This window comes from Pristis pectinata, chromosome 10 (assembly GCF_009764475.1).
Source record: "Pristis pectinata isolate sPriPec2 chromosome 10, sPriPec2.1.pri, whole genome shotgun sequence".
NCBI lineage: Eukaryota > Metazoa > Chordata > Chondrichthyes > Rhinopristiformes > Pristidae > Pristis > Pristis pectinata.
In genome coordinates, this window is record NC_067414.1 from 82,069,826 (window position 1) to 82,089,280 (window position 19,455).

Below are 19,455 nucleotides of genomic sequence, written 5' to 3' on the forward strand. Positions count from 1 at the left end.
ATTCTCTCCGCAATTTAAAAAATATCTATTTAGAACAGAATATTGTTCACAAGAAAGCAAACAAAAACAAAATTCTTTCAACTACTTGATTTGATTGGAGACATTTATTCCAGTGCTTTGATTCAGATAATCTTTTCTCAAATTCACAATCCACACCCACCTAACATGTGTGGTTGAGATTCCTCAGATCACATACCATCTAACATGCTCACATGAAATTCTCTTTTTGCACTAGAATCAAGAACCAAAATAAATTAATAACTATTTTGAAATAGTGCACAAAAATTTTGCATAGATGTGTTAAACAGAGCACTGCCAGGAGAAATTAATGTGCATGGATCAACAAATAGGTTTAGTTTTGAGGATGCTGATGTCTGTAGTCATTGTGCTTGCAGTGTGCCATCAAAAGATTCAGCCTTGTGGTTCCACACTTGGGATAAAATATTAACGATTATGCTCGTTGGATCTAATAGTCAGGTGCAAAGTCTGTGGACCTGCTGTATTATCTGCACCATCCTCTGTGGATGCTTGTAAGTTGGGGAGAATCAAGGGTTATAGAGTTTGAACAGGAAAGTGGAAGGAAGCCAAAGATAGAAAGCCTACAATCTTATTGAATGGGTGGGTGCAAGTTCAATGGGGCTACTCTATTTCCCATGCCCCTTTCATCCAGCATAAACTAATGAATATAGTAATAGAGCAGTTAATTTACTAGACCTGCAATCCAGAAACCTGGAAATGTTAGAGAGGTGAGAGAATCACAAGTGGTGAATTTTATCAAGTTATTTCTGGAGTAAAAAGTTAGTACCAGTTATGCTAGCTGGATTGTTGCAGCAATCCTGCTGTTCACTAATCTGCTGTCCTTACCTACTCTGTCCTAAATACAACTCAAGATCCACAACAATGTGATTGACTCTTAACTGCCTTCGGAAATAACAATGCAAATTGCTCATTTCAAGTGCTCTAAAGGATGGGCAAAAAAACATTGACTGTACTTTGGATAAATGAGCAAAAGTTTTCAAGTTATGTCCAAGAAAACCAATCAAAGGAATGGTTCTGAATCTGGAGTATATGAGTTAGCCACCTTGATAATTACTGAAAACATCAAGTTTTATCTGATCAAAAAGCATAATTTTAACTGTTTTAAGGCAATATCTTTGACTATGAATCAATCATAAAAAGTAACAAATATCAAGCAGCAATAAAAACATTAACTACTGGAAACAGCATGTAAGACAGGATCTGTGGAGAAAGAATAAAAGTTAATGTTTCAAGACTATGACCCTTCATTGGAACTGAAGAGGCCGCTCTTGTATATAAAATATTGACAGGTAAGGCCATCAGTATATACAAAATAGCAGCTGGAATGTCAGAAGATAAATACAAGGTACTTTTTTTTATATAAGTCTTTGAAGAGTTTTTGGTTTTCCACATTTATAGAGAAATGTAAGCTGGAAATGCAAGGAATACACAGGCAATCTTGCTAGATTCCAAAATTGGAAGATAAATGAGGCAGCTTATTTTAATGAATAAAATTTGGAGAGAGGTACTAAAAGTCCAAATCCAAAACAATGACAGCTGTTCCAAGAGGCAACTAAATGAGTCTAATGGCATGATCAGTTGCTTGAAATGTATTGAATATTTGAATGTTCAACTCCCACTAGACACAGGCTGTCCTCAACTGTCCCTGCTCTCATGAGGCCCCAGTGAAATTAAGGTTTAGTTCCGATGTAAATGCCACCAAAGGTGCACTGAGATAGAAAGGCTACAAACACATCAGGTCTGAGACAGAACCTCCCTTTCGTGAATCCAGATGACAAATTCCTGCTTTTCCCCCACCAACAAAACTAGATACTCAAAATTTCTCAAGCTTTGTTTCTGATCTTCGTGACTACTAATTTAATCACTTCACCTTCTGGAACTAGATGAAACTTGTGTGTCGTACACTCTGCCCATTAATACACATTTTGGAAATGGCAGCCCTGCAGACCAACCTGGCCTCAATTTACTTGTTAAGACAAAGAAGGAGACTGTTTAGCCCAATAGGTCCATGACAGCTCCCAGTGGAAGAATCCCTACAGTCCCAATTGCCCCTCTGCTTATTTCCCTATACCCCCATAACTTATTCTCTCCCACATGATTATCAATTCCCTCTGATTATTTTGTCACCTACATACACTATGAGTTAATTTTCAGTAGCCATATCTTTGGGATGTGGGAAGAAACCAGGGCACCCAGCAGAAACCCACCTGGTCACGGGGGAGATTGTACAAGCTCCATGCAGAGAGCACCCAAAGTCAGAACTGAAGACAGGGGCTGGAGCTGTGAGGCAGCAGCACTGACTGTTATGCCACCTTTTTGCATACTTAAGCATCCCCTCAGCCATTGACAACTCTCCCACCCCTGTTTGTGGCAGGCAGGCTGCTATTTCATTTACAAGGGGATCTAACAAAGGATTTTTTTCACCCAGAGGGTGGTAGCAATCTGGAACACACTGCCTGAGAAGGTGGTAGAGGCAGGTACTCTCACAATGAAGAAGCATCTGAATGAGCACTTAAATCGCCAAGACATAGTAGGCCATGGACATACTGTGGTTAGTGGGATTGCTATGGATGGCTGGCATGGACATGGTTGGCTGAAGGGCCTATTTCTGTGCTGTGTGACACTTTGACTCTATGACTCTACTCATAGGAGTATCTACTCATCCCAGGAATCAATCTGGTCAGACTTTGCTGCACTCCCTCCATCATAAGTATATATTTTCTTCAGTAGACGACTCAGACTGTACCCAATATTCTAGCTGCAGTCCCACCAGGGTCATATATAATTTCAGAAAGGCATCTTAAATCTCATACTCAAATCTTCTTGCACTATAAGCCAACATTCCATTTTCTTTCCCAATTACTTTGCATGTTAACTTTCAGTGGCTTTTGTGCAAGGATCACTGGGTACCTCCAAACACCAACATCTTTTAACCTGCCACCATAATATAGTCTACTTTTCTCATTTTTGTAGAAAAGTGAATGATCTCCCATTTTTCCACACTACCTTCCTTCTGCCACGTCATTGCTCATTCACTTAGCCTGTCTATATCCTCTGCAATGGCTTCACGATTCACACAGCCACTCGTATCAACACAACATGTACACTTCATTGCTCTACCTCCTTCAGTTTAAAGATGAAGTATCAGAACTCATGGTTGGTGAAACAGTTAATAAAGGTATCTCTGAAAGAACAGACCCTCCAGAAAGCAGTGACAGGAGTGGAGAGGAAGAGGGTGATGGGACCATGACATATTACAAGCAAGTGGCAGCTGATCAATTGGTAGATGGAAATGTGAGAACAAGAGGACCCCATTATTGGAATGAGAAGAAGTGGAGCGACAAAAAATTGTCTTGGTGTAGTCAAGGGCGTTGTTGAAGAGATGGAAGACATCTCCTGAAGAAGAAGATATTCTGAAATTTTCAGGGGAAGTCCAGGAACCTTCAGTGCCAAAGAAACCATAAAGAAGGAATGGGTTCTTTACAAGAAACGTAATTCAACTTTTATGTTCATAATTTTAAGGCTAGTGTTTCTAAAGTTTTTCTCTCAGAGGATCATGAATTTTTGGAACTCCCTTCCTCAAAGGGCAGGGTCATTGAATACTTTTGGCATTGGTTGTATAGATATTTGATAAGCATGGGGATGAAAGGTTACAGTGGGTAGATGGGAAAACAGAGCTGAGGTTACACTCAGAGACCCATGATTTTTTTTATTATTCCAAAATAAACTTTATCCATCATAAGAAACAAACTATATACAACAATGAAACTGTGTAAACCTTTACATTTGTGTACAGATCAATCATTAGTGTTACCTCTTCATATATAAAAAAACACAGCACCGATGCCACTCGTGTGGCTCCCTGCGGTGCTACCCCAATCCCATATTTACAATATTTAAGGGGCTTCCTCGCCTGACCCCGCCCCTCCCTCTCCAGTGGCAGAAGAATCCTAAGCTGTAGTCCTTCCCCACTGAGCTCTTGCGTTGGCTACACCCAGCTTCAGTGCGTCCCTCAGCACGTACTCCTGCAGCCTGGAATGTGCCAGTCGGCAGCATTCCCCTACGGACATCTCGCAGTGCTGGGAGACCAACAGATTTCGGGCAGATCAAAGGGAGTCTTTCACTTAGTTGATGACCTTCCAGCAGCAGTTGATGTCTGTCTCCATGTGTGTCCCTGGGAACAGCCCGTAGATTCAGAGAATCCCCTGTTACACAGCTGCTGGGGATGAAACGTAGCAAGGACCCTTGCATCTTTCACCACACCCTCCTTGCAAACCCACAGCCCACAAAGAGGTGGGCGACCGTCTCATTCCCAGCGCAGTCCTCCTGGGAGCAGCACGTGCTGGGACAGATATTTTGACCATGCAGGAAGGATCTGACAGGGAGGGCCCCTCTCACCGCCAGCCAAGCAAGGTCTTGGTGCTTGTTGGTGAGTTCTGGCGATGAGGCATTCTGCCAGATGGTCTGGACAGTCTGCTCAGGGAACCACCCCACAGTATCCATTGAGTCCTTCTCCTGCAGTGTCTGACCACTGCCTAATGGACTTGTGGTCAAAAGTGTTGGTCTGGAAGAACTTTTCCATCAAGGACAGGTAATGCGGCAACGTCCAGCTGACTGGGACATTGCGCAGCAACGGGGCCAGGCCCATCCTTCGCAACACCGGGGACAGGTAGAACCTCGGCATGTAGTGACACTTGGTGCCCATGTACTTTGGTTCCACACACAGCCTGATGTAGCCACAGACGAAGGTAGTTGTCAGGATGAGGGCGACAGTGGGGACACTTTTGCCCCCATTATCCAGGGACTTGTGCATGGTGACCCGTCAGACCCGCTCCATCTTGGATCCCCAGGTGAACCAGAAGATGGCACAGGTGATTCCCAAGCCAGAGGAGTGAGGAACAGGCCACACTTATACCAAATATAGCAGGTCTGAGAGCACCTCCCACCTGATGACCAAGTTCTTCCCAGTTATCGATAGGGAGCGCCGTTCCCACAGTCCCAGTTTCTGCTTCACCTTCCCAATCCGCTCCCGCCAATTTTTGTTGCATGCCCTGGCCCCTCTGAACCAGGTCCCCACCACCTTCAGGTAATCAGGCCTGACGGTGAAGGGGTCGTTGGATTGGTCGGGCCAGTTGCTGAAGACCATGGCCTCGCTCTTCGCGCGGTTAACTCTGGCCCCTGATGCCAACTCAAACTGGTCGCAAATGCTGATCAATCTGTGAATTGACCTTGGGTCTGAGCAGAAGATGGCGACGTCGTCCATGTACAGGGAGGTTTCCACGTGGGTGACCTCACTGCCTGGCAACGTCACCCCTCTGATGCCCTCGTCCTTCCTGATGGATTCGGCAAAGGGTTCTATACAGCACACAAACAAAACAGGGGAGAGAGGGCAGCCCTGCCTGACTCCAGACTTAATGGGGAAGTTGTCTGTTTCTCACCCATTAATTTGGACTGCGCTACGGATGTCTGTGTAGAGCAGTTGGATCCAATTCCTGATTCCCTCCCCAAAGCCCATTTTGGAGAGCACGTCCAACATGTACGTGTGTGATATCCTGTCAAAGGCCTTCTCCTGGTCCAAGCTGACCGGGCAGGTGTCCACCCCTCTGTCCTGCATGTAGGCGATGGTGTTCCTGAGCTGTGCAAGGCTGTCAATGATCTTCCTGCCAGATACAGCACAGGTTTAGTCCGGGTGAATCACCTGTCCCAGAGCAGACTTAACCCTGTTGGCGATGGCCTTGGACAAGATCTTATAATCCACATTCAACAGTGAGCTGGGTCTCCAATTTCTGATGTCCTTTCTCTCCCCCTTCTGCTTGTAGATGAGGGTAATGGTGCCCTTCCTCATGGATTCTGACATGCTGCCAGCCAGAAGCATAGTGTTGTACACTTCCAACAGGTCCGGGCCCATCTAGTCCCACAGAGCTGAGTACAACTCCACCAGTAAGCCGTCGCTTCCAGGAGTTTTATTCAAATCAAGGGAATGGATGGAACTAGTCAGCTCCTCCAGGGTCAGTGGTTGGTCTAGACCCTCCCGCTTGCTGTTATCTAAGATGTCCGTGATAGAGGACAGGAAGTTCTGGGAGGCTGTGCTGTCTGTGGCCTTTTTGTCATACAGACTGGCAGAGAAGGATATGTAGATCCTTAATATGTCCGTCTGTGAGGATGTTACTGAGCCGTCCTCTTCCTTAAGGCTGTGGATCACAGAGCTCCCCCGTGCATCTTTTGGAAGAAGAAACATGAGCACGTCTCATCCTGCTCTACGGAGTAGACCCTGGATCGGAAGATAATCTTGGAGGATTCGGAGGCGTGGAGCTGGGCTTGCCGGCTCTTCGCCTCTTGGAGTTCCTCCCTCACATCCACCCCCCTCGACTGCAGAAGGAGAAGTTGCTGCAGTCTGTCTGGAGTTGGCACAGTTCCCTCTGACTCTGTCTTGCTTTCTGGACCTCCCTGCGGATGAAGAACCTCTTGATATTCTCCTTTGTCGCTTCCCACCAGTGCACAGGGGAGTCACGACGCATGATCTTATTAAATGGCAGACTAGACTTGAGGTGGCCAACTCCCACTTCTAATTCATATCAACATACAGCAGTTTTCACTCTGACTGTCCAAGAGCAGAATCGGTGTTAAAAAGCATCACGTGCTTCCTGGAAAATGAACACGTTTGTAAAAGATTTTGTTCTTATATTAGTGCTCCTTCAGTCAGGATACAAGTAACAACATGACAACATGCTGTCCAGATAAATGATTGGAACTAGAGCCTGAGGCTGGAATTCAAAGAGATTATGTAAATGTGTACTCACAAAAAGGTTCTGCTTTCATGCAAGACTAAATCAGTTGTATGAATCTTTTATAGATAACAGCAGTTGCGCTTTCAAGATTTACAGAAAAAATTGCGAGCACTATCACAATGCTTAAAGTCCAGCTTGACTAGAGAAATTTATGGTACAATTGCAGTATCACCCCGCATGCTCTTCTCTTCTTCCCTTTCCTAGCCTATTTTTTTCTACATTTTTTTCCATTTCTCTCCTTACCTTTTTTTCCTTTTCTTTCCTTACCTTTGACTCATTCCCCAGTGGATCTGTTCTCTCCTCCTCCCCCGAACCTACCTATCACTATCCCTGCACCGGCATCTACCTATCACCACCTGGTGCCCACCCCACCTCCCTTCTTTTGTCCACCTATCACTGCTCTGCTTTTCCCTCCTATATATTGGGCTTCCCCTTTTCCTATCTTCAGTCCTGAAGAGGGATCTTGACCTGAAGCACTGACCACCTGCTTTTCTCCACAGATGCTGCCTGGCCCGCTGAGTTCCTCCAGCATCATCGTGCTTTTCACCGAGAAATGGGCCCTTTGGCCCACTGTGTCTGTGCCAATGTTTTTGCTCATTTGAATGCATTAGGTCCATATCCTTCAATATCCTGCATCTAAAACCACGATTGTATATGATTTCATTGTCTCCTTTGTAGTGCGTCCAAATATAAAGCAAGCTCTATGTAAAAACAAAACTTCCCATCAGAACCTTTTAAACTCCTTCTCACCTTAAAGCTACACCCTCTGGTTTTTGATACTCCCACCATGGGGGAAATACTTCTGTCTACCTGCCCTATCAATGCCTCTCAGTTTTATATACCTCTATCAGGTCACCCCTCAGACTACATTGTTCCAGGGAAAATAAATCCAGCCTATCCAATCTCTCCACATATATAAATATATGGCTATAATAAATCTAGTCAAAAGGAAAAGAAAAGCATACAAAAGGTACAGAGAGGTAGGTAATGTTAGAGATCTGGAGGAGCACAAGGCTAAAAGGAAGGAATTTAAGAAAGAGATTAAGAGAGCCAGAAGGGGACATGAGAAGGCCTTGGCAGGCAGGATTAAGGAAAACCCCAAGGCGTTCTACAAGTATATGAAGAGCAAGAGGATGAAATGTGAAAGGATAGGGCCTATCAAGTGCAGCAGTGGGAAAGTGTGTATGGATCCGGAAGAAATAGCAGAGGTACTTAATGAATACTTTACATCAGTATTCACCACGGAAAAAGATCTGGGGGATTGTAGTGGGGACTTGCAGCGGCCTGAAAAGCTTGGGCATGTAGATATTAGAAAAGAGGTGGTGCTGAAACTTTTGGAAAGCATCAAGTTAGATAAGTCGCCGGGACCAGATGAGATATACCCCAGGTTGCTGTGGGAGGCGAGGGAGGAGATTGCGGAGCCTCTGACAATGATCTTTCTGTCGTCCATGGAGACGGGAGAGGTTCCGGAAGATTGGAGGGTAGCGGATGTTGTTCCCTTATTCAAGAAGGGGAGTAGGGATAGCCCAAGAAATTATAGACCGGTGAGTCTTACCTCAGTGGTTGGTAAGCTGATGGAGAAGATCCTAAGAGGCAGGATTTATGAACATTTGGAGAGGTATAATATGATTAGGAATAGTCAGCATAGCTTTGTTAAGGGCAGGTCCTGCCTTACGAGTCTGATTGAATTTTTGAGGATGTGACTAAGCACATCGATGAAGGGAGAGCAGTAGATGTAGTGTATATGGATTTCAGCAAGGCGTTTGATAAGGTACCCTATGCGAGGCTTATGGAGAAGGTGAGGAGACATGGGATCCAAGGGGACATTGCAGTGTGGATCCAGAACTGGCTGGCCCACAGAAGGCAATGAGTGGTTGTTGAAGGGTCGTATTCTGAGTGGAGGTCAGTGACCAGTGGTGTACCTCAGGGATCTGTACTGGGACCCTTACTATTTGTGATTTTTATAAACGACCTAGATGAGGAAGTGGAGGGGTGGGTTAGTAAGTTTGCAGATGACACAAAGGTTGGGGGTGTTGTGGATAGTTTGGAGGGCTGTCAGAGGTTACAGAGGGACATAGATAAGATGAAGAGTTGGGCTGAGAAGAGGCAGGTGCAGTTCAACCCAGATAAGTGTGAAGTGGTTCATTTTGGTAGGTCAAGTATGTCGGCGGAATATAGTATTAATGGTAGGACTCTTGGCAGAGTGGACGATAAGAGGGATCTTGGGGTCCGAGTCCATAGGACGCTCAAAGCGGCTGTGCAGGTTGACTCTGTGGTTAAGAAGGCATATGGTGTATTGTGCTTCATCAATCGGGGAATTGAATTTAGGAGCCGTGAGGTATTGTTGCAGCTATATAGGTCCCTGATCAGACCCCACTTGGAGTATTGTGCTCAGTTCTGGTCGCCTCACTACAGGAAAGATGTGGAAGCCATAGAGAGGGTGTAGAGGAGATTTACAAGGATGCTGCCTGGAATGCGGAGCATGCCTTATGAAAACAGGTTGAGGGAACTCGGCTTTTTCTCCTTGGAGAGACGGAGGATGAGGGGGGACCTGATTGAGGTGTATAAGATGATGAGAGGTATTGATAGGGTAGATAGTCAGAGGCTTTTCCCCAGGGCTGAATTGGTGGCCACAAGAGGACATAGGTTTAAGGTGCTGGTGAGTAGATATAGAGGAGATGTCAGGGGTAAGTTTTTTACTCAGAGAGTGGTGAGTGCGTGGAATGGGCTGCCGGAAACGGTGGTGGAGGCTGATACAATAGGGTCTTTCAAGAGACTGTTAGGTAGGTACATGGAGCTGAGTAAAATAGAGGGCTATGGGTAAGCCTAGTAATTTCTAGGGTAGGGACATGTTCGGCACAGCTTTGTGGGCTGAAGGGCCTGAATTGTGCTCTAATTGTTCTATGTTCTCTGTTCTATCAACCCTCGATTCCACTAGGTTAGCCTGTGGTTAAGAAATAGAAAATTTCCCACTCCTACTCCCTATTAAGAAAAATGATGGCTGGATAGACTGGAACACAGACTGAAGGAAGATTATAATCTGCCCTGAATCCAACTAGTGCCAAAGAAACAGAATACTATGTCAGGAAAATTGAATTTTGAATAATTTTTGTACCATTCTGCTCCAGAATAGCAACCAATCCAAAACTTCCTCTTCGCTACATTCCCTTCAGATACAGCCAATGTAAATTGCATGCAAATCAGTGAACATCGATTTCCTCTGACTTCTTAAAAATCTGTGCTATCACTTCCTGGTCAGTTGCTTAATGTTGACATAAGATGGGGCTGATACACTGAAAAATCTTTATTTTTGACATTTTAATCAAAATGGATTGAGCTGCTTCAGCAACTTGTGGTGAAGTTCTGTTTGTAATATGTTGGGATAATGTTACACTGGTTGATGGAGTAAAATGGGTAATACTGGATCACCCAAGTACTAAATACTCCTTCCAATTTTAATTTCTATTTACTTCAATTGAAATTAAGATATAAAAAATGTGCTAAACCAATACCATCCATTTTACACTAATAGCAGAAATCAAAATGTGTGTGTGTAAAGGAGCATTAAAGGAAGATGTACAAAGGGTTGTGATTAAACTCAGTAGCCCTTATCAAAAACATAGGGCAGAATAGGTTTTTCTGTGACTGCTTGTTCAGGGATTTTGATGAATACCATAAATATGTGTGTGTATGTGCACGTGTGCGTGAGAGTATGTGTGCGTGTGTGTATGTTTTGTGTTTGTGTATAGTGAGTGTATAAGCTTAAAAAATAATCTGAAGAGAAGCTTAAAAAAATAAAACTTTGTCCTTTTTGTAAAGGTAAAAACAAGAACTTTCAACTTGTCCTCTATTACTAAATTAAAGCTTAGCAAAGTAAAAGCAGGAGAGGGTCTCTTCCTATGCTTGAGGAAAGTGAGGCAATTGGACTGTAGCCCAAAGGGTGGGGCGTATGAATAATGATGAGTAATAAGGTATGTGCCGCTAAACTTTGCATGTAACACAGCAGTTGGGTGCAGTGCAGCCAGTCCAACAAAAGCCTCAGGCTCCTGACAAACCCACAAGGATTGTAGATGAACAGCACACGGTTAAGAAATGGTAAGTAGGAGATGCAAAGAAAATATTGTTTAAACTTTGGAATTATCTTGGTTGCCAGAAGTTAACTGGGTAATCAGTTTCAGAAGTTCAATGACAGTGTATCTTCATATATTCATTGATTTGTGTCTGAGCAGATACAACTGGTAATTCTGGATTCCAGAGAGCTGATTTGCTGCTGCAAAATTTAACTGTTGAAGTGGTTCCAGCCATTTTCTTTATGGTCAGGAACATATTTAGAAACTTAATTCTGATCGCTTATGGAGAGATACAGTAAATACACACATTACAAAAAAAGATGCATACATGTACATCTTTAATGTGCTTAATGATTATTGTGATGGTGATGTGGGGTGCCTGTGCACAAGCCCTGCTTTATAGTTCAATGAGTTTATGTTGTAAGATGTAGTGTTTGATCCTTAATGTCTTGCAAAGCAAGATTTCAGATGGAATGGTGATCGATTGCGTGCTACAATGGCCCTTGGTGTTCCTGGTTTTAGGGGGGCAAAGATCAAGTACATTCACAGTTCTTGTAGTGGTTAGTATAATGCTATTATAGTGCCAGAGACCTGGGTTCAATTCTTGCTGGTGTTTGTAAGGAGTTTGTACGTTCTCCCCGTGTCTGCGTGGGTTTCCTCCGGGTGCTCCGATTTCCTCCCATATTCCAAAGACATACATGTTAGGAGTTGTGGGCATGCTGTGTTGGCGCTGGATGAATGGCGATACTTGCAGGCTGCCCCCAGCACATTCTCAGTAATACAAAAAGACACATTTCATTGTGTGTTTTGATGTAATGTGACTAATAATAAAAATAATAAATATCATAAATAAATAAATAGGCAAGTAAGTAAGTAAGTAAATAAATAATTCCCTGCTGTTCAAGGACGTGCTGGAAATGTCGTGAGCTGTTAGTTCCCCTGGGCAAACTGTCCTGTAATACTTAATGTCAAAGCTCGCACATGAGAAATAATCATTTGAACAATGTATTGGGGAGTGCCTGTTTTCTAATGGGACATGGAATATTGGAATAGAAGGCTATGCAACCCCTCGCCCTTTAGCTGATCCGTAGTTCAACTGTATTCATTAATACTCTTGCCAAAAAGAAATGTACATATTAACAAACATGTAGAAATTTTCAGATGACCTGGAACTTAAAGTCTTTTCAGAGGGATGCCTGAAGATTTCTAATACCCTGTGAGCAAAGAAGTGCTTCCTGCTTCATTCCTAAATGGCCTGGTTCCAATTTTAACATTATGCAGCCTTGTTCCAAGTTCTCCCACTGGAAGTAATATTTTTTTATAATCTAACCCAGCTAATATTCTTATCATTTAAGCATATAAAGTAGATCACACTTCACTCTCCATGATCAACCTGTCTTGTTAATTTACCCCTTTAATTTTGGAATCACAATGATGAATTTTTGCACCACCCCTCCAAGTCCAATATATCCTTCATGTACCAGAAAGGAGTTTGTTTGACACCTTATTTTATTTCTACTTATGTGATGTGGACATCACTGGCAGGGCCAGTACCTATTAACTGTGCCTAACTGCCTCTGAGATGGTGGCCTTCTTGGATTGGTGCACTACTTCTAGTGAGGGTGGTCTCATAATTGAGCGGCGAGTTTCAGGACTCAGACACTGAAGGATGGCCAATATATTTCGAAATCAGAATACTGTGTGACTAGGAGTGCACTGATGGTGGTTGCTGCCTGTAACAAAAACTAAAGCATATTTCCTCTCCTTTGTTTTCCATGCTGTGGGGTTGCCAGCATTCCATTTGTGCCTTTAGTTATTTTATGTCCTAGTCTATAAGTTTCTACCTCATTATTTATATACGAATATCCTTGTTCCTAGTTCCTCACCGTTTAGAAAATATCCTTGTTCCTAGTTCCTTACCGTTTAGAAAATATTCCCATTTTCCTTTTTTTGGATTTAAAGTGGATTACCTCAGTCCCACATGAATTCCAGTGGGTAGAAATTTGTTCTGCATCTTGTACGCTGGCCATGCACATATAGGGTCCCAATTTTGGAAGTTAGAGTATTACATGCAGCTGTATGTGAGTTTATGGCAAATGGCCAAGGATAAATTTCTATCGCCATTTGCATTCTTTCCACATTTGATTTAATCTGTATATGTTCCTTTGTCACATTCTGCACTATCTACTGTGCCTCCTAATTAGATTTACCAAGTCATACATCTTGGAAACATGCCCTTCGGCCCACCATGTCCATGCCACCCATCCAGTACCTATGTACTAATACCATTTTTCAGCATTTGGTCCATAGCCTTGACATTTCAAGTGGCCATCTAAATACTTATTAAATGTTGTGAGATTACCTGGCTCTACTACTCCTTCAAGCAGTGCATTCCTGACTCCAGCCTCTCTTTAGGTGAAAAAATTCTTCCTCAAATCCTCTCTAAATCTCCTATCCCTTACCTTAAACCAATGCCCTTTGGTTAGAGATGAGGGGAAAAATTTCTTACGATCTATCTACGTCCCTCATAACTTTGTATACCTCAACCAGATTCCATTCCCTTCCCCCCCCACCCCCACCCCCCCAACACCAGTCTTCCCTGCTCCAATGAAAATAAAACCAACCTATCTGGTTTCTCATCATAGCTCTATTTTAAGCAACTTCCTGGTGAATCTCCTTTGCACCCTTTCCAGTGCAGTCACATCCTTTCTATAATGTGGCAACAAGAACAACTTACAATGCCTTACGAGCCTGATTGAATTTTTTGAGGATGTGACTAAGCACATTGATGAAGGGAGAGCAGTAGATGTAGTGTACATGGATTTCAGCAAGGCGTTTGATAAGGTACCCCATGTGAGGCTTATGGACGAGGTGAGGAGACATGGGATCCAAGGGGACATTGCAGTGTGGATCCAGAACTGGCTGGCCCACAGAAGGCAAGGAGTGGTTGTTGAAGGGTCGTATTCTGAGTGGGGGTCGGTGACCAGTGGTGTACCTCAGAGATCTGTACTGGGACCCGTACTCTTTGTGATTTTTATAAACGACCTGGATGAGGAAGTGGAGGGGTGGGTTAGTAAGTTTGCAGATGACACGAAGGTTGGGGGTGTTGTGGATAGTTTGGAGGGCTGTCAGAGGTTACAGAGGGACATAGATAGGATGCAGAGTTGGGCTGAGAAGTGGCAGATGCAGTTCAACCCAGATAAGTGTGAAGTGGTTCATTTTGGTAGGTCAAGTATGTCGGCGGAATATAGTATTAATGGTAGGACTCTTGGCAGTGTGAAGGATCAGAGGGATCTTGGGGTCCGAGTCCATAGGACGCTCAAAGCGGCTGCGCAGATTGACTCTGTGGTTAAGAAGGCATATGGTGTATTGTCCTTCATCAATCGGGGAATTGAACTTAGGAGCCGTGAGGTATTGTTGCAGCTATATAGGTCCCTGGTCAGACCCCACTTGGAGTATTGTGCTCAATTCTGGTTGCCTCACTACAGGAAAGATGTGGAAGCCATAGAGAGGGTGCAGAGGAGATTTACAAGGATGCTGCCTGGAATGCGGAGCATGCCTTATGAAAACAGGTTGAGGGAACTCGGCCTTTTCTCCTTGGAGAGACGGAGGATGAGGGGGGACCTGATTGAGTTGTGTAAGATGATGAGAGGTATTGATAGGGTAGATAGTCAGAGGCTTTTCCCCAGGGCTGAATTGGTGGCCACAAGAGGATATAGGTTTAAGGTGCTGGGGAGTAGATATAGAGGAGAGGTCAGGGGTAAGTTTTTTACTCAGAGAGTGGTGAGTGCGTGGAATGGGCTGCCAGAAACGGTGGTGGAGGCTGATACGATAGGGTCTTTCAAGGGACTGTTAGATAGGTACATGGAGCTGAGTAAAATAGAGGGCTATGGGTAAGCCTAGTAATTTCTAGGGTAGGGACATGTTCGGCACAGTTTTGTGGGCCGAAGGGCCTGAATTGTGCTGTAATTGTTCTATGTTCTATGTTCTAATACTCCATCTGTGGCTTAACTAATTGAGCCATAGAGTCACGGAAGCAGGCCCTTTGGCCCAACTTGACCATGCCAGCTGTGTTGCCCAGGAAGCTAATCCCATCTGCCCACGTTTGGCCCATAGCCAATTGAGTACAACCACATAATGTTTTCATTTGTACTCAAAGCACTGCTGATGGAGGCAAGTATCTCTTATGTGTTCTTAACCACCTTATCTACCTGTACTGCTGCCTTCAGGGATCCTTGGACTTGTATACCAAGCTCGAGGGTTGTACTATTCATTATGTGTATCCTAGTCTTAGTGCTCCCAATGTACATCACCACATTTTTCAGGGTTAAATTCCATCTAAAATTGCTCTTCCTATCTTAACTCATCAAAAGCATTCTGTAGTTTAAGACTACCCTCTTCACTATCAGCAACATCACCAATTTCTGTGTCAATGATGAGCTTACTAATCATACCTCTTATATTCACATCCAGATCATTAATGTAAATAAAAAACAGCAAGGGACCCAGCACCAATCTTTGTAGTACACCACTGGTCACAGGCTTCTAATCAAGAAAAAACAATCCTCCACCATTTCAGCCAATTTTCACCAAGCTAATTTTGGATCCAATGTGCTAACTTGTCCTGAAACCTAAGGGCTCTTACTGTTTGGACCAGTGTTCCATATGAAACTTTGTTAAAGATCTTATTGAAGTTGATGTAGACTACATCAGCCACACTACTGTCAACAACGTAGTTAGGTTCATGGAGTTATACAGCCCACCATAAAATACCCATCTATCCTAATCCCATTTACCAGCATTTGGTACGGAGTCTTAAATGTACTCAATTCAATTACTCATCTATTCAAGGCAATTCATATCAGAGCAATTCAAGTACTCATCCAGATACTTTTTAAATGTTATGAAAGTACTTGACTCCACCACCTTCTCAGGCATTGCATTCCAGATTGCAAACACCCTCTGGTTGAAAAATGCTTTCCTCATATCCCCTCTACATTATGGGGAAAAGTTTCTCACTTCCCACCCTATCTATGCCCCTCATAACTTCATACACCTCTAACAGGTCTGCCCTCAGCCTCCTCTGGTCAAAGTAAAACAAACACAGCCCATTCAAATCCAGCTGAAACACTTCATCCCAGGGAACATCCTGGAGAATCTCCTCTCCAGTGTCCAGCACTAGTGCTTGTGGTACACAGACTTCAAATCACATAAGCAACCTTCGACCATCAACCTCTTTCTTCTTTTATCAAGCCAACTTTGGATACAATTTGCTAACTTGGATCCCAGAAGCTCTAACCTCTGGATCAATTACTTCTTTGAAAATTTCAGTTTTCAGTCAGACACAATTTCCCCTTAACAAAACCATTCTCACAATTTTTGATTAATCCATGCCTCTTCAAGTGCAGATTAAACTAGTCCCTCAGAATCATTTACAATAATTTCCTGCCACTGATGTTAGACCTATCAGACTCTAATTGATTGGCTTATCCCCGCACTCTTGAATAAAGGCACAACATTTATTGTCCTCCAGTCACCAAGCACATCGCATGTGGCCAGAGAATATTTGAAAGACCCAGCAGTCTCCTGCCTTACCTCCCATAGCAGTCTGGGATACATCTCATCAGGCCCTGGGGTTCTGCCCGCCTTTAAGCCTGCTAACTCATCTAATAGAACGTCCTTTTCAATTGTAATTAGTCCTACAATCCTTTCTGTGAATCCTCCAGCTGCAATGTACCTCTCCACATAGAATGCAGATGAGAAGTATTCATTTAAGACCTCACCTTTGTCCTGCAGTCATACACACACTATGATGTGTGTGTGTGTGTGTGTGTATATATATAAAAAAAGGGCCCAATCCCTCCCCTCTTCTACCCCCTTCTCTTTTTTTCGTTCTCCTTTGTCTTCCCTCATTCCTGAGGCCCCCTTCCCCCTTCTCTTTCCCCTTCCCCGCCCTCATAACCTGCCCATCTATTCCCCACCTCCTTCCTTTTATTCCATGGTCTACTCCCCTCTCCTACAGATTCCTTCTTCTTCAGCCCTTTGCCTCTTCTACCTATCACCTCCCAGCTTCTTACTTTCCCCCCCTCCCCCCCCCCCCCCCCCCGACCTTCCCCTTCTCACCTGGACTCACCTATCACCTGCCTGCGTGTGCTCCTCCCCCTCCCTTCTTATTCTGGCCTCTGCCCTCTTCCTTTCCAGTCCTGATGAAGGGTCTTAACCCAAAACATTGACTGTTTATTTCCCTCCATAGATGCTGCCTGACCTGCTTAGTTCCTCCAGCATTTTGTGTGTGTTATCCCTAATGGGCCCTTCTCTTCTGTTGGTTACATTCTTGCCCTTAATGTACTTCTGAAGTACATTAGTATTTTCCTTAATCTTTCCAGCCAGTGCAACTTCATGCTCATCTTCGCTTTTGAAATTGCTTTTTCATTGCTCTTCCCCCCTTCACTTTCTGTACTTTTGAAGGACATCCCTGTTTTTAGTTCTCTATAATTGCCATACACTCCTTTTTCTTTATCCAGCCCCTGAGATCCCTTTAGATCCAGGGTTCCATGAACTTCTTGTCCTTATCTTTCACCCTTGTGGGAACAGACGGACAGTTCTCATTTAACTAACAGATGACACCACCGTGGTGGGCCGGATCTCAAAAAACGACGAGACGGAGCACAGGAAGGAGATAGAGAACCTAGTGGCGTGTAATCAAGACAACAGCGTCTCCCTCAAAGTCAGTAAAACAAAAAAAACTGGTTATTAACTTCAGGAAGTGGGGTGGAGCACACGTCCCTGTCTGTATCAGTGGTGTTGAGGTAGAGATTTTTTAAATTTTTTAAAATTTTATTTACAGCGTGGTAACAGGCCCTTCCGGCCCAGCAAGTCTGTGCTGCCCATTTTAAACCCCAAATTAACCTACCCGTATGTCTTTAGCATGTGGGAGGAAACTGGAGCACCCGGTGGAAACCCATGCAGACACGGGAGAACGTACAAACTCCTTACAGACAGTGACAGGAAACGAAACCCGATCGCTGGTGCTGTAATAGCATAACGCTAACCACTACGCTACCGTGAAGTTGAGAACTTCAAGTTCCTAAGTATAAGTAGCACCAACAACTTGTCCTGGTCCAGCCATGCAGATGCTATGACCAAGAAAGCACACCAGCACCTCTTCTTCCTCAGAAGGCTAAAGAAATCTTGTAGATGCACCACAGAAAGCATCTCATCCAGATGCATCACAGCTTGGTATGGCAACTGCTCTGCCCAAGACCATAAGAAATCGCAGAGAGTTGTGAACACAGCCCAGTACAAGGTGCAACCTAGCCTCCCCTCCATTGATTCTGTCTACACTTCCCGCTACCTTGGGAAAACAGCCAACATAATCAAGGACCCCTCCCTCTCCGGTCATTCTCTCTTCTCCCCTCTACCGTTGGGCAGAAGATACAAAGCACGTGCCACCAGATTCAAGGACAGCTTCTATCCTGCTGTTATCAGACTCTTCAATGGACCTCCCAGTCCACCTTGTTGTGGCTCTTTTACTTTACTTGTTTATTGCACTGCACTCTCTGTAGTTGCTACACTATATTCTGCATTCTGTTTTCTTTTTATTACATCGATGTACTTACGTATGAATGGCATGATCTGCCTGCATGGCATGCAAACAAAAGCTTTTCACAGTATCTTGGTACATGTGACAATAATAAACCAATTACCAATTTTACATTTCCTTAATGTAAAATTAATGCATTACCTGCATCTGTTTTAATAGGCCTACAAGACCCTTCCTCTTAATATTTTTTGAAAATTTTTGCATTAGCCATGAAATTATTTGCTTCCTTGATTTGTGACTCTTTTCTCCCTCTTGAATTAATATCAAAATTGATTGTGTTTGGTTGCTGTTCACAAACTAGTATGATCTGTTCACTTATTAATATAAAACATATTGGTACTGATCTTCCTGCCCCCAGAACACTCGACGCTAAAGATGCATTTCACTGTGTGCTTCGATGTACATGTGACTAATAAAGAATTTCTTATCTTATCCTGAAGCAGAACAGCTCGCCAACAATGTTTGTTAAACAATTTTCTTACACCATTCAGGTTGAATTTTTGGCATATATTGAGCTGGTGGTGTGAACTGATAAAGGCATGGCATGTACATTCGTGAGTGGTGGGATCAACAATGCATCTCTTAGCCAATAAGCTTTAATAATTGAGAAAGGGACAAGAATAACAGAGAAGAAAATGGAGTGAATCTGTCAAATCAGGTAGAGAAAGTGAAAGAAAGAAAAGTTGGGCAGTCATTTAAACATTTTCATTGGAAAATTGCGAAGTGGGTTGCATGGAAATTGCAGTGGAGATCACAAAATGGACCACTGCCTTTAAGTGTCAATATTGGTCCCAGATCCAGAATTCCCCTTACAAAATGCAGACATGGTGAAAAAGTATCCCAGAAGTGCCCCAAAAATTCAAGTAACTTCAGGGCTTACAAAAAATACAAGAAAATAGGAGTAGCAGTAGTCCACCTACCCTCCACTCAATATGATCATGGCTGATCAATGCTG

General features: G+C 43.6%; 1 protein-coding gene across 3 annotated transcripts in view; it reads left to right on the top strand.

The window, feature by feature from the left end:
• LOC127575458 (uncharacterized) overlaps nucleotides 1-19,455 on the top strand; it is a 132,202-nt gene that overhangs the window by 95,410 nt on the left and 17,337 nt on the right. Inside the window, exon 1 of one of the 3 annotated variants that reach the window (XM_052025350.1) lies at nucleotides 10,815-10,922. The exons of the other annotated variants lie outside the window; for them this stretch is intronic. Coding sequence (XP_051881310.1) covers nucleotides 10,920-10,922 — 3 coding nt within the window. The 5' untranslated portion in view covers nucleotides 10,815-10,919. Of the gene's footprint in view, nucleotides 1-10,814; nucleotides 10,923-19,455 lie in introns of those variants that run through there. 3 annotated transcript variants of the gene reach the window in all.